Source organism: Biomphalaria glabrata, chromosome 5 (assembly GCF_947242115.1).
Source record: "Biomphalaria glabrata chromosome 5, xgBioGlab47.1, whole genome shotgun sequence".
Lineage (NCBI taxonomy): Eukaryota > Metazoa > Mollusca > Gastropoda > Planorbidae > Biomphalaria > Biomphalaria glabrata.
In genome coordinates this window covers 36,169,362-36,183,591 of record NC_074715.1, presented here as the reverse complement: position 1 = coordinate 36,183,591, position 14,230 = coordinate 36,169,362, and the positions used below count along the sequence as shown (strand labels likewise).

The 14,230-nt window shown below is 36.4% G+C and overlaps 1 protein-coding gene across 5 annotated transcripts in view; it reads right to left on the bottom strand.

Annotated features, from left to right (window-relative positions):
• The window catches only part of LOC106064970 (microtubule-actin cross-linking factor 1, isoforms 1/2/3/4-like), a 184,831-nt gene that overhangs the window by 134,767 nt on the left and 35,834 nt on the right, over positions 1-14,230 (bottom strand). For all 5 annotated transcript variants that reach the window (XM_056030218.1, XM_056030219.1, XM_056030220.1 and 2 more), the window contains exon 4: positions 11,561-11,622. In XM_056030218.1, the coding sequence (XP_055886193.1) occupies positions 11,561-11,622 (62 nt within the window). The remainder of the gene's footprint in view (positions 1-11,560; positions 11,623-14,230) is intronic.

Genomic DNA, 14,230 nt, shown 5'->3' with positions numbered 1-14,230 from the left:
CAATGTACTACCAGTAAACATGAAAACGAGCTGGTCCTGTGGCGTATTCAATGATTTTTTATAATGCACTGCATGCTTTATGCTTTTGTTACATCATAGTAATCAGCATAATTTAATAAATAAATATTACAACAATACATATATTTAAAAATCTAATTTTATACATTCATACACGTCAAATAACATATACATACAAGTCCAAATGGAGAGCATTCTTATTATGCCAATTAATTGATACCTATATCTATACATTCATATATGTCAACAAAAGGTGTGGACTTGAATGATGTGCAAAATTCCACTAAATAAGTAAGTTCTTGTCTTGTCAAAGGTAAGCATAATTTTACAAAACTTTAAAGGTATTGAAAGGCATCTCCTTAGGTCAAACTCAATTGTAAATAAACTCAAAGAGATTGAATCTATAATAACGCAGACTTTATACACCTATTTACTTCACTAGGAGGCGCGGCGGCTGAGCGGTAAAGGCTTAGCTTCCGAACAGGAGTTCCCGGGTTTGAATCCTGGTGAAGACTGGGATTTTTAATTTCGGGATCTTTGGGCGCCCCTGAGTCCACCCAGCTCTATTGGGTACTTGACATTAGCTGGGGAAAGTAAAGATGGTTGGTCGCTGAGCTGGCCACATGAGACCCTCGTTAACCGTAGGCAACAGAAACCGATTTCCTTTACTTTACATCATCTGCCCTACAGAACACAAGGTCTGAAAGGGGAACTTACTTCACTGCTTTTATTAAAGTCTTCTTTATAGCGTCTAAAAAGCATGTGACGTAATACTCATGTTCCTGTTCGTCACTGATTTCCTGCTAAAGATGTACCATTACTACAAGAAAGGAATAAACTTAGCAAGTGCATGGATGTTGGTGTAATGCCACGAGAGACATAACAAAAGAACCGAAAGGAATGAATACATAGAAACGAATATTGATGACTCACAGCCGCTAAGTCAAAGAACAATCTAAAAATAGCGACACACGCAATGGGAGCTACACATGCCAAACATATTGTCTCTCCCCCTCCCCCACCTTTCCTTTTGATTCTGAGCACTCCTCAAGCACTGCGTCTTTCAATAAATAGTTTCCGCTAAGCATCAAGAGAATCTAGCATCAATAAATAAAAAAACGCATACACCTTGAACCAACCCGAGCCTCTAAAGATAAGAATTGAAGATTGACACAGATACTGGCTATCATGCTCATAGGCTGCATGAAACGTCAGCCTCACTGACCACTATCTCCTTTATGTATTATCAGTACACGTGGTGGGGTTACCTTTTTTTATTAGATTTTTTTTTTTGGGGGGGGGGAGGGGGCATTTCTTGATAGAGCCTGTTTTATTTTTTTTATTTACTTAAGTTCTATTTTGATTTATTCCTTTAGAATTAGAAAACAAAATCACTGAGTGGACATTATCAAAGGAAACTTTTGTTTTTAATAAGATAGTTCTATGGCCAAATGAATCTTTAAAGAAGTTTGTTCACCAAGTCAAAAAGTATGTAACCGTGTTTATAAAGGTGTCATAATTTCGTTAGAGGTCGAGTCAGCCTAAGAATTCTTAGAAATAACAATCTGTCTGGAATTTGTGTACAGACCATCCGATGTGCCAAGTATGTGCGATGCTGAAGGTGAAAGTTTATAGGTCAAAGTTTGTACAGTAGCACTAGATGAGATAAGACTTGAGCGACTTGACACAAGACTTCTACCCAAGAATCTCAAGTTCAACGATGTAAAGAAAACAGTTCTCCAGCGGCTCTTCATGCAAGCCCCTTACGTCAGTGTCATAAAAACCAGTTGGCTGAAGAAATATTGCTAAATGTTTCTTATTGATTTTTTTTAAGTCATTACTTTTTATCTCAAGACGTCGCCCAATAAAAGGAATTAAAATGTCTACAAGCTCTTGTGTCTGCTAGTGGTCAAACAATATAAGACAAAGGCCTCATGTAAAATTAAAATTGTACAGGTTGAAGGTCTATACAGCGGTGAGCAAAAAAAAAAAGAATCCAATAGTCATGTAACCACATTAACGCAATGACGTAGACAATGCCAAGAAAAGTTGAACTCAAATGCCTACGAAAGTATCAAAGGATTACGTGATGTCTTATTATAGAAAGACTGGATTTTGTATTTAGTTTTCATCGAATAGTACGATACCAACATAGTCGTAGACTTTTTACACCATAAGTTTTACGATCGCAAGCGTTGCTAAGATGGTAACTGATATGATTAGCCGTGGCAATGAACTTAAATAACCTCTACTCTGAGTGTAACGTTTGCACACATGGGAAATACATTGCACCAGACTCGCTGGTTAGAGTCATGAGAATATTTGGAGATGGTAGCCAATCAATGAACCGTTAGAAACAGCCGTGTTCCAAGTAGATCCAAGACAAGAGAGAAAGAAATCCACGACGTCTAACTGGGACATTGACAGTTTTTATTTCTATTTAGTCTTTTTTTAAATTAAAATAAAGATGGTGGTGGGAGACTGTTCCCATTTTATAAATGTAAAAACAATTACAATGAGGATCTCCTGAAAGTATTTATCTTGTACGGAGACATTGTCATGTTCACATCTTTCTAGACTTCTATTAAAATCATTGAATGCCTCAAATTTCAATTTTCTAATTCGTTACAAAAGTTCCTTCAAAAAGAAGATCATTCCAATCCATGCGTGTCTACGTGTTACATCTAATTGTGTCTATTCATTAGAGTCACGGTCTAATAGGTCAATGGTTTTCCTGGCTCATTCAGGCAACCCGTTCCATGCTCTAATGGCACTAGAAAAGAAATAGCACTATACGAATTGGCCTAGCACATGGAATACTAAATGTGCTTTTATCTGTGTCTTTTAGAATATTTGATTTAAAATTGATTGGAATGTCAGGTAAAATACGCTGTTCATAAAAAGTAAATATTTTTTTTTTAAAAAAAAGGTTCTGTTTACAATGTCACTAAATTGTACAAACTTTAATCCTTGCATTTCGATTTCAGTGTGACCTTATCTTTGACCTTGTCTAGGTGGTGAAAGAGAACAAGTTAAATAGTGAACGTCACGTGACCCACAAAGAAGCGCAAAGAGAAACTGGCAAGTCAGGCTGGTTGAGTTTTTGTTTTCAAAGTCAACGGACAGCCTCAAATGACGTAACCTAATAGCCATTTCTATTGTATACAAATGTGTCTCTAGGCCTATGCCACATCTTGGATTATGTTTGGACAAAAGAAACGAGTAGGCCAGCACGTGTTAGTACAACGTGATGACCAACATGTCAGCCTACAACAAAATATATCAAAATAAAGCCTCGAGTTAGATCCTTTATATTTTGTTCAGTTCGACATGAGGTGGTCTTTATAGTCTAAACTGTCGCTTAAAAGTATCCGCAAATTTAGTTTCCACAGTTGTATCAAACCGATGTTGAGACGTGACGTTTGTGTGTGAAACTACATGTATGTATCAATAAATACTTCGAGGTTAAGGTTAAACTGACAGTAATCTTCTCTTTGAGCAGAATTAGCAACAACACTATTCATCTAGAACTGAAGAAAATAGAGTGAACATTGATGGGACTTGTTTCCACATGATAGACCAGTCAGAGCATTTGTTATACATAAACATTTCCCATTCTATGAATGCTTTACAAACCAAATTTCCCTCTAACATGTTTGTTGAATTAGGTGTAGACGTTTTCAATACAAATGGACATCTTTTAGCATCGTGATCATTACAATTGTCATTTTTAATACTAATATCTAGATCTAAATGGTCGGCTTTGTTCAAACACAAAAATATGATAAATGTGAACTTGATCTGCCATTGGTTTGTTTTTATGGGAGATTCAATGTTTCCTGTTGTTTTATGACTATTATCAAATGTCCGTGTGTGCAGTAAGATCTATACGCGTGTACTACAATGTATGCTAGTTAACTATGCCTGGGGTTTATCTACTTTCAAGTCCTACCTAACAACAACGGAAGAGCGGCTCAGAGAAAGTTACAACAGATTTGTGCCAAACGCATGTGTCTAAATGGCAATGAACTAAAGGAACAATGGAGCATTTTGTGTGTGTAATAAACGCGGGGTGAGCAAACACACACACACACACACGTAACACACATTCAAGAGAGCATTTCTACAAACAAAACTGCAGGACACGCCTACAACACACAAGCAGTAGATAAATAGAGATGTCGAGTGCCAAAGAAGAAGGCAATAGGTTAAAGGTCATAAAGAGTTATACTGACAAGAGGAAAAGTTGATCACACCAATACAAGATATAGTTTACACTTGGTTAATCATTTGTTTCTTTACTTATAAGGGTCAAAGTATCTTGAGACAATTTCAAACCGAGCTATGGGAATGGGGGGGGGGGAGGGGGAAAGACATTTGCATAGATAACATTAATTTGGTTTTGAGTTTTGTAAGACCCTCGACTGACATTTTCTTTTAAGAATCTATCCGATACCTAGTGCAAAAGAAGTTTCTCAAATATTGATGTCAATTATGTTTTTAGATAGTTGATAATCATAACTTACCATGACTACCTAGACCTTCGTGTACGTCATCTAAACAAACGTTCAGTCTCAACTAATAATTGTATCTATAGTTCTGTCTCAACTAACAATTGTATCTATGGTTCAGTCTCAACTAACAATTGTATCTATAGTTCAGTCTCAACTAATAATTGTATCTATAGTTCAGTCTCAACTAATAGTTGTATCTATAGTCCAGTCTCAACTAATAATTGTATCTATAGTTCAGTCTTAACTAATAATTGTATCTATAGTTCAGTCTCAACTAATAATTGTATCTATAGTTCAGTCTTAACTAATAATTGTATCTATAGTCCAGTCTTAACTAATAATTGTATCTATAGTTCAGTGTCAACTAATAATTGTATCTATAGTTCAGTCTCAACTAATAATTGTATCTATAGTCCAGTCTCAACTAATAATTGTATTTATAGTCCAGTCTCAACTAATAATTGTATCTATAGTTCAGTCACAACTAATAATTGTATCTATAGTCCAGTCTCAACTAATAATTGTATTTATAGTTCAGTCTCAACTAATAATTGTATCTATAGTTCAGTCTCAACTAATAACTTTATAGTTCAGTCTCAACTAATAATTGTACCTATCTTTCCACTGAGTTATATTTTATATTTCATGTCAAAATTGAAACAAATGGCCAATAAATCTCTTGATTTCAACGACTCAAAGTACGCCTGTCTAGTCAATACATTGCATCCAGACCTGGGTCACGACATCTTGTTGAAGGTTACATAACTGAGGGGAACTAAGGACGAGTCACAGTCTTGCCTCACATTACAATCTCACAACAGCAATCTAACTGAAGCCTCTTGTCCTTTCTGTTCCCAACTTGACGTGCACTCATTAACCTAGGGACATTGTGTCGAGTCTAGTGTTTTTTAAAGGCTATTCTCAAACCTTGCCAGTACTAATATAGTAGGACATTTCATCGAATGGAAAGTGTGGAGAGACGAGAGTTAAAACGTCTTGGTTCAATACTACAACGTATAGAGAACACCCAGTGGCTGTCAAATCAGATTCCTTGATTGCAACTAGAATATTTGAGTTTAGACAACTTGTTTGGCCACCGACCACTGGTAGTACCGGTACATTACCTTGTACGCTATGGTCAATGTGATAGGAATTAAATGGGTCTGAGTCTCAATTGTGATAGGAATTAATTGGGTCTGAGTCTCAAGGTACCACACACAAACACAATGTTAAAGACCGAAGATTTTTAATATTTTAAAATCTCAACTCTCATCTCATCTCTGCCTGTGGTCCATGACATGTAATACATGTACAATAAAACACTTAGCGCGCGCAGACACACACACACACACAGATGGAATCGTGTACAAAAAGGGGGGAGACGAAGAGGACAAATTCTACAATAAAATAAAACAATTTCTTGAGATGTACAAAAACAAGAAGAAGAAAAAAATGAAAGCAGGTTAAAATAATGGATTCTGTGTAGAGGATTGGACACTTATAATGCGGTTACGCGGCGTTGACAAGCCCATGTCTGGAGAGTAATGTTGACATGGTAGATTGATTGCATTCTGTTGTTTGAGTTTGTGGGTATGAATAGATTCTAACTAGATCTATCACACTAAAACCCTAGAAATCGTGTTCCAAGTTGCTTGACGTGTTCAAACAGTTCCATATTACATTTTCTCACAAGCTGCACTAGAGAGAACAGAAGCTCGACAATGTGTGTGTGTTAGAGAGAGAGAGAGAGAGAGATCGCGGTAGTCTTAACTAAAGTACTACTTTTGTATTAAAAAAGATTTTTAAATGATCAACATGCAGATGATATATTTAAAAATTAACATTTTTTTAAATCGTGTCTGGTACCCAAAAAAACAAATTTACTACCAGACATTCTGATGAATGAATGGGTTCATGCTGGTCATTTGTTTCTGTGGTCCACCGTTAATGAGGGTGTCATGTGGCCAGCACAACGACCAACGCCTTTATTCCGGCCCTTTATTTTCGCCAACAAATGTCAGGTACCCATTAGGCGCCCAAAATCCCAGTCTTCACAAAGATTCGAACCCGGGAACCCGGTGAGGAAGCCAAGCGCTTTATCGTTCAGCCACCACGCCCCCTAAGCTGTACATGTGCTGCAGAAATATTCAAACCCGTGTTTTGGTTCATATATAAAATAGGAAACTCGCGTTGTCCCAATGAATTGAAATGTACGGCGTTTGTTGTTGTTTTGTTGTCTCCCAATACTCTAGTACGTGGCAACCCTTTCCAATAGTTCAATCTGTTTCAAAGATTCACTGTAATACTGGCAACTGAGATTTCCAACACTCGCTTTCAAGAAAAATGAGTCCACGCGACAAGATTCCCCCCCCCCCCCCCCCACTGAATGCGACGTATTTGTAGTAAATGGCAAGGTATGAGCGGGCTTCTTATTTCTATTTGGTCATGTTTGGTTAGACTGAAAGTCACTTGGTTGACTTCTGGAGAACACAGTCTCGTCAACACATTGAGACTGTCACTGAGACTCGACACCAGTGAAGCTATTAGTCAGTTCACATCTGACAAGCGACAAACTAAAATACTACATTGCACCTAAGTGTACCGTTCTATTTATTAGGCATTCATAGTCAAGACTTCAAGGGGAACAAAATGCAATTTTTTTTCTGTCGCCATATATATTCACACAGATACAAACACACAACTGTTGTAAACGTCGCAAATGTTTTGTTTACTAACATATCCAACTATTGGTACTAAGTCCAGAGAATCTTCGAGTGATCTTTTCCAATGATCCACCAAACACAAACAATGTGACTATTTGAAACATTCCACAGCATTTTAAGCCCTTCAAAACTCTGTCTCTAACATGCATTGAGAGGAGAGTACAGTTTGACTGCTTGCCATACAACGTCCTGGTCAACTGTAGGTCACTGTAGCCAACATTTCTTCTGCTGTCCAAGCGAGATCCTAATGTATTTTAGTTTAGATCACGTACACACAGACACATACATAAACACACACAGCTTGCAATGACAGTGTACTGCGATGGAAGTCTCTTGGTGATACTATAGTCAATACAAGACTAACCCAAACAATAAGAATGTCATTGCTTTCCTCTTCAAACAGCCCAATGATATGCCGTAACTATGGAAGTACTTCATGGCCAGACTGCTGAACTCAATCATCGGCACTATGAAGAGAATGGGGCTTTGAAATTACCGAAAGAGTTAAATCTAGAACAGGAGACCTTCATTTTTTTTTATTCATAGGAAATATGCACAATGAGTGAACCGTCAGATTCCTTTAACTCACTCGATATTTTACAAGATCGTCAGAAGTGATGTGATAATTTATTTTCAACTGGCCATACCAAAAGACTCAAAAAAAGCCTATCAAATGGAAAAAGACTTTAATTTAGTCTAAAGACATATTACTTTTTTTTTAGAAAAGATTGTACATGACTGACGTGATGTGCCCTTCCCTTATCTCTGGGCCCGCAATGTTCAGTTCAACACGCTTGACTGTTTCTTTTGATTGCAGTTAAGTTCCTAACAAGGCCATTAAGTTATTTTTATATTGCCTTTGAATGTTAGCTACTGTCTATATAACAACAATTTATTTTTTCTAAAAAATGTACTGAAAAAAAAAAGAAGTCTCAAAAGACACGTAGCCAATGTCTTCTTAAAAAAAGAAAAAAGCAAGTAATGCAGGCATTTTAAGACTTGAAGTGAACATCAAGGAGTCTCCCCACATACAAACATGGCAGACATGTCAGCGGACTTGTTAGACGACTTCTTATGTGGATCTAACAGACCACCAGAACCTGGCCATTCAGTCAAGACTAGCAAGCTCATAGGTTTCTAAAACGTTTTGTTTTGTTTGTTTGGAGATGACAAAATATATGCAGCTGGTTAACAGTTCTACTTGAATTGACCGTGTGTGTGTGTGTGTGCCGTGAGAGTATTTAGGAACTAAACATATATTGGTGTTCCAGCTCTGACTAATCTTGTAACATTACTTTAGGACTTAGTGATTATGTTTTGTCTCTTTGTTCCGTACTATCTGATTAAGGCTTTTCACACAAAAGCTCTCCGTAAGTTTTCTGTATAACTTTCTTCACTCTATTTAAAGAACTGTGACAACACTTACTTAACAAGACTTAATAGCTGAATAAACCAATAAAACAGAGAACATCGAGGAAGAGGCGAAAGTAGGGAATTCAAAAAGTTCTAAATTACTGGCTACTATTTGTCACAGCCTAACCAATTCAAGATTCAATTTGAAGCCCTGACTCTGGTTCAATTCAAGGTCTCCGAAACTCTGTTTAAAGGCCAAACATTCACACAGTAAGATGAAAGTTGTCTCAAGAGAAAACTGAGCTCACCTCTCACCTTATCCTGTACAAGGGTTTGCTAGCAAACTTCCACTAGATCTAGTTCAAGTTTAAAGAACGCAAGAAATGCCAGAAGTTCTAAATATTGCACTCAATCTGACCACCTCTGGAGTCCTATCGTATCAATCACGGGTATCAATCACGACTATCAGCTTAGATCCCCTATCAAGTGACAGGTATCGAACCAATCAACAGCTCAACATGTCTTAGTCTATAACGGCATGTATGTCCTGAGTTCGATACTATTGTAAGTGAACTTTACGTGTTCTTGTCTGTAAGGGCTCAACGTTACCAGCTACACAACTCATGGAATTGACATCATTTAGTGACTGGTGAACAAGAAAGAAGTGAACATAGAGACAGGAAATGGTAGGAACAACAAGAATAAAGAATTTTGGTTAAAGTCACGCATCATGGCCAACAATTTCATAGCCAATAAGTGTTAGTTGTCCTTCATACTTCTTCAGTTGTGCGGTGTGATCATCTGATTGTAGTACATCAGATTTCAACTTTTGCTTATTGGTTGAAATCTTTGTCAGTAACACATTTTTTAGAAAGCTGCTTTATCTGGAATGGTAGTTTGTCTTTTTTTTTTTTTTTTTTTAAAAGGCTGTTAATTTGTACAATGCTTTAGTTTAACTAAAACTGAAAATCAAATCTGGCTAGTGAGGAAATTTGAATAATGCTAATTTTAAAAAAATGCAACAGAGTGAGAGTGTAATCAAATATTTTTGGCTAGCTAACTTAGTGTATTTATAAATTTTGCACAAGTTCAAAATCAATAAGAAATGAAAGTGTAATCATAACTCTGGTGGGGATTTGGGATTTTTCTTATCCCTAAGCCTGGGCCCTGGTGTGGCATTTTAAATCTTTAAACGTCTGGAAAATGTTTGGCAGCCTCTGGTACCCAGACGAATACGCTTGGTAAGACAGACCTTTACCATCCAAGACTAAAGGATTTGTATAACAATGCTAGTGGCTGTATAGTGCTATTCAGCACAGTATATATTAAAAGAACTCTCTCTATATTGACTCAATACTATTGGATCGTGTATCGAGTTGGGGGGAGGGGGGGAGGCAAGGATACTCCCTGAGTAAACAAATTGATAAAATGGTTTTCAACTTAAAGCGACATCATACAAGCGGCTTGTAGGTTTTGGATATAGCACATGGCGCTTCCACCCCACAGCGCCATTCCCTCGACACCCCCTTTCCACCAATATACATTTCTAGTCTAGCCACCAATTCATGCTTCGCTCATCTTCCAAGCCATCTTCTTCAAAGTTTGCCTGGGTGTCTTGTTACACAGTGAATCCTAGAATCAATCTGACACAGGGAAGTGAACATTCTTTGACCCGTTTCTCTTCAGTTACGTGCTGCGTTACTTGCACATTGTCACTGCAGATAGTGTCCTTCAAACATCTGCACTCTGACTAGTGCTGTTTACTCAGAAAAGTAATGCTTTACAATCTAGACTGACGCAAATAGTGCACACAGAGGACAATGACAGGCTACAGGACATGAAAACTATACAAATAAAACGGACTGAATCAACTATTAATAGTTTTAAAATGATTAAAAGACTGACATGTTAACAAATAGTCAATTCACTTCTAAATCAATAAAAAAAAAAAGACACGCAACCTTTTGCTGAAAGTACACCAGCTTAGCGTTTAATGGACAGATCAATATATAACTGTCATGGTACGGGGTATACATTTCTTTCGACTTCTAAAAAACAAATAGAAAGCAAGTCTGTCACACTCGAAAACACATTTGATAAAGACAGATTTAAACAAAGTAGCTCAGAGAAGAAAATAAGTTATTGATGCTAATCAAATCTTTAACTTGAGACCTTGGACGTTCGATATCCTAACAACAAGGGGCAGGCATGAAAGAAAGTTGGTTTAGTTTCAGATGGTTCTTTGTTTTTTAAAGTGCTATATGAAAATAAAAAGAAGACCAAGGTGCATATCGTGGTCAGTTCAAATCAATTGGTAGTCAAGCAGCTCCATTATTGTCAGCTAATTGTACTAATATTCATATAGAATATACTGAATTTATTACTGTGGTTTCTAATTTCATTCAACATTTAGATTTCTATTGATATTTTGTAGTCTGTACCCTACATTGAAAAGGAGTTACAATGAATCAAGTAAACTTTGTGTCACTTAATGCATCCACTTGTGTTGGTGTATTAAGAGAGATAAGTAGAAATATTTCAAGACATCACTCTCATATAAAAACAACGCCACAATGTCATTCAAACTGCTTACATACCTACCTATTCCCTGTTATAATATGAACTATTGTAACACTGGTTTCAATCTAAACACTTCTATAAAGCAGTCAAAACTGATATGTACTTCATTGGCTGGTTGAAATAACATGTCAGGACTTAATTTCCATGTTCATTATTTCAGTCACTTATTTATTTATTTTTTTAATCTCGGTACCAGTACGGTACCATAAAGTACTGTCTACGTGAATGTACTTAATGTAATAGTATGTAACAGATTTAAGAGGCATCATAGACACAAAGTTGTATCCTTGCCACATCAAGAGTACTAATGTCTAGCTCTATGTAGATAATCTAAGTATCTGTCTGTATTCAGGGCCTATCCAGGTCACCTACCTTCAAAAGATGTTTGTTGACCCATTTAGTGAATGTCTTTTTCTGAACGGCGTCTCTTTCATCTGAAACAAAAAAAAAACGCTGACATGAATGCATAACATTTGTATAGGATGAAAAACAAGATTTTAGAGTTATCTAGCAGTCTTCTGATAAATAGTTCCTTATGTTAGGAATATATTAATGTCGTTTAAAAAGACTAGAGTCTAGACTGAACACAAATGATTAGACTTGCTAGACCTGTCTCAGTAAATTCATATACATTTAACTCTTAGCAAGACAGTGTCGGGTAAAACTGATGCATACAAATCAACACGGGAAAGTTATATTTTAATGGGTAATGGGCAAGTGGATATTGAAATGACCAACCCAATCAATGGTTTTATAACTAGCAGAAATTTACATCAAAAGAATCGAGTATGTGTATTATGATGTATGTACTTGTATTATGATGTATGTACTTGTATTATGATGTATGTACTAAATCCAGTGACTCGCTAGTCATAAAATAGAGTGGTAATGAAAACTATGATACGTATCGTGTCTACCTTTGTTTTGTGTTACGGGCTGTTAATGTAAATAACATACAATATTTAAGTTTGAAATGGATAAGAATCAGCTGTTTAGTATGAAGTCATAAGTAGTTTTGTATACCTCAGGTATCGAACAGAATTTTTATCTTTACTATTTTAATTAAAAGTGCTGTCCGATCATAGGGGAAAAAACAACATCGACTGTACTGTTTGTGTTACCTAGTATATATACACACTGAACGTAATATGCAATGCAAAACACAAGACGAAAGATTTACAACACACCTAAGCCCCAGCTACACAGTTCATTGTTCACTGCCGTTCAAATAATTACAGCCTTCAAACCACTGACATAGGAAAGATTTTCGCGACAAACCGGTTTGTTTAGAGACTTTGACTGTCATTCTTGTCCTGTCATTGATCTTACCATTTCATTCAGAGAACTAGACAGCCATCAACAAAAGTTCAATACTTCAACAGTAGCTCTTGTCACTTTACTTTGGAGACCAATGACTTTTTACAACGCTCATATATGAGTTCAGTTCGAAATCGAAATCTAGATATCATATTGACATATAATAAGAGCTACAAAAATTAAATAAATACATATGAATTGATCCTTTTTTTTAGATTGCAAATAAAATTGAAATTGATTTAGAAACAAGAATGTCAGATACATTAAAGCAAGGTTTTTTGTTTGTTTTTAAATTTATACAGAGAAAAAAAAAAAAGATAACAAAAAAAAGGTTCACATTTCAATAGTACCGCTAGTACAAGCAAGCAATCTGGATTACAGCTGATATTTTACACCTTTATATTATCGCAAGTACAAGTCAACAGCCCTGATCAGAGCAATGTGTCTCATGTCATTTGTTGCGACCAGATAGTCCTCGCTATTAGTCGTTCAATAGCCGCACCAGTTCGTCCAATGCTGCCACAAACATTTCTTTCCGATATCCAAGTGACCTCTACCTGGCTATTGTTTATATCGAAGGAGCGAGCCATAGATAAGCTTATCAGAGGAGATGAAAGGTGTGGCGTCAATTGCATCTCGTTAGCTCATGACTCATTGCATCTCATTAGTTTGATTGATCAAGGCTTTTCTTTTCAGCCACAGCGCAAGCGACGTTTGATAAGATTAGTCAAGATAAACTCTACTTCAACTCTTATTCAACTAACTCGAGTGATACCTTCATGAGCGAAAGGACTATTAGAAGACGTTCAATGCCCTTGTATAACAATGCAAATAGTACTTAGAAATACGTTCATGTAGCCCAGACCTTAGTGCTACAAAGTGGTTGCACTTCTAACAAAAAGCAACTAATTAGATTAAAGGCTATTTGTATGTAAGTTTCTAAGTTTGCTTTGATATTGAGAACAAAATTATACACATGATAACCACAAAGAATTGAAAACAGTTTGGCTAAGTAAGAGGGATTGGGACCACAGAAAGTTTCGATCTGTCTCAGGCGTCTACTAAATACACTGGGTTCAGGAGTACAAATCGATGAAGGTGCTACGGCTGAACATTGGAGTGACTGTGAGGCAAGTTGTCACGAGCCTGTGCTAGATAAACGTCTCGGGAAGATATCAAAACAGAATTGTGTTTACCCAGTGATCAGCTTTCATGGCTGCATCAAATACACTTAAACATGGTTCAAAAGAAAACATGACATACAACAAATCGATAGAACAGTCGTTCTTCCATACGTCACTGTCCTTGAGAATGAATACATTCAAAAGTGTGCTCACATTTTAATTGGCCAACTAATCATTTGACTTAAAATTAGGTCTACCAAAAAAACTTCTTTTGAAATATTATTTTTTACATGCAGATCTAGCCTTACAATCAGACCTTCACTACGGCCCGGTTATCGGTATTGAGATTTTATTTTACATGAGTTGAAAGCTTTTGTCTTTGTTAGAGGGATTTCAAGTTTAGATGCATGAATTTTAATAGAAATATGAAATGAATAAACAAATGAGTAAATGTCAACAAAAAAAAAAAGATAATAAGAGGTGCATAAGACAAGTTGAATGTAAAAATATCTTGGTAACCAGCTGATAGCATGCTTTTGTCATTCTGGCAAAGCCAAAATCAGGAACCAGATGCTAGTCCAAGCTCAAATCGCCTCAATAA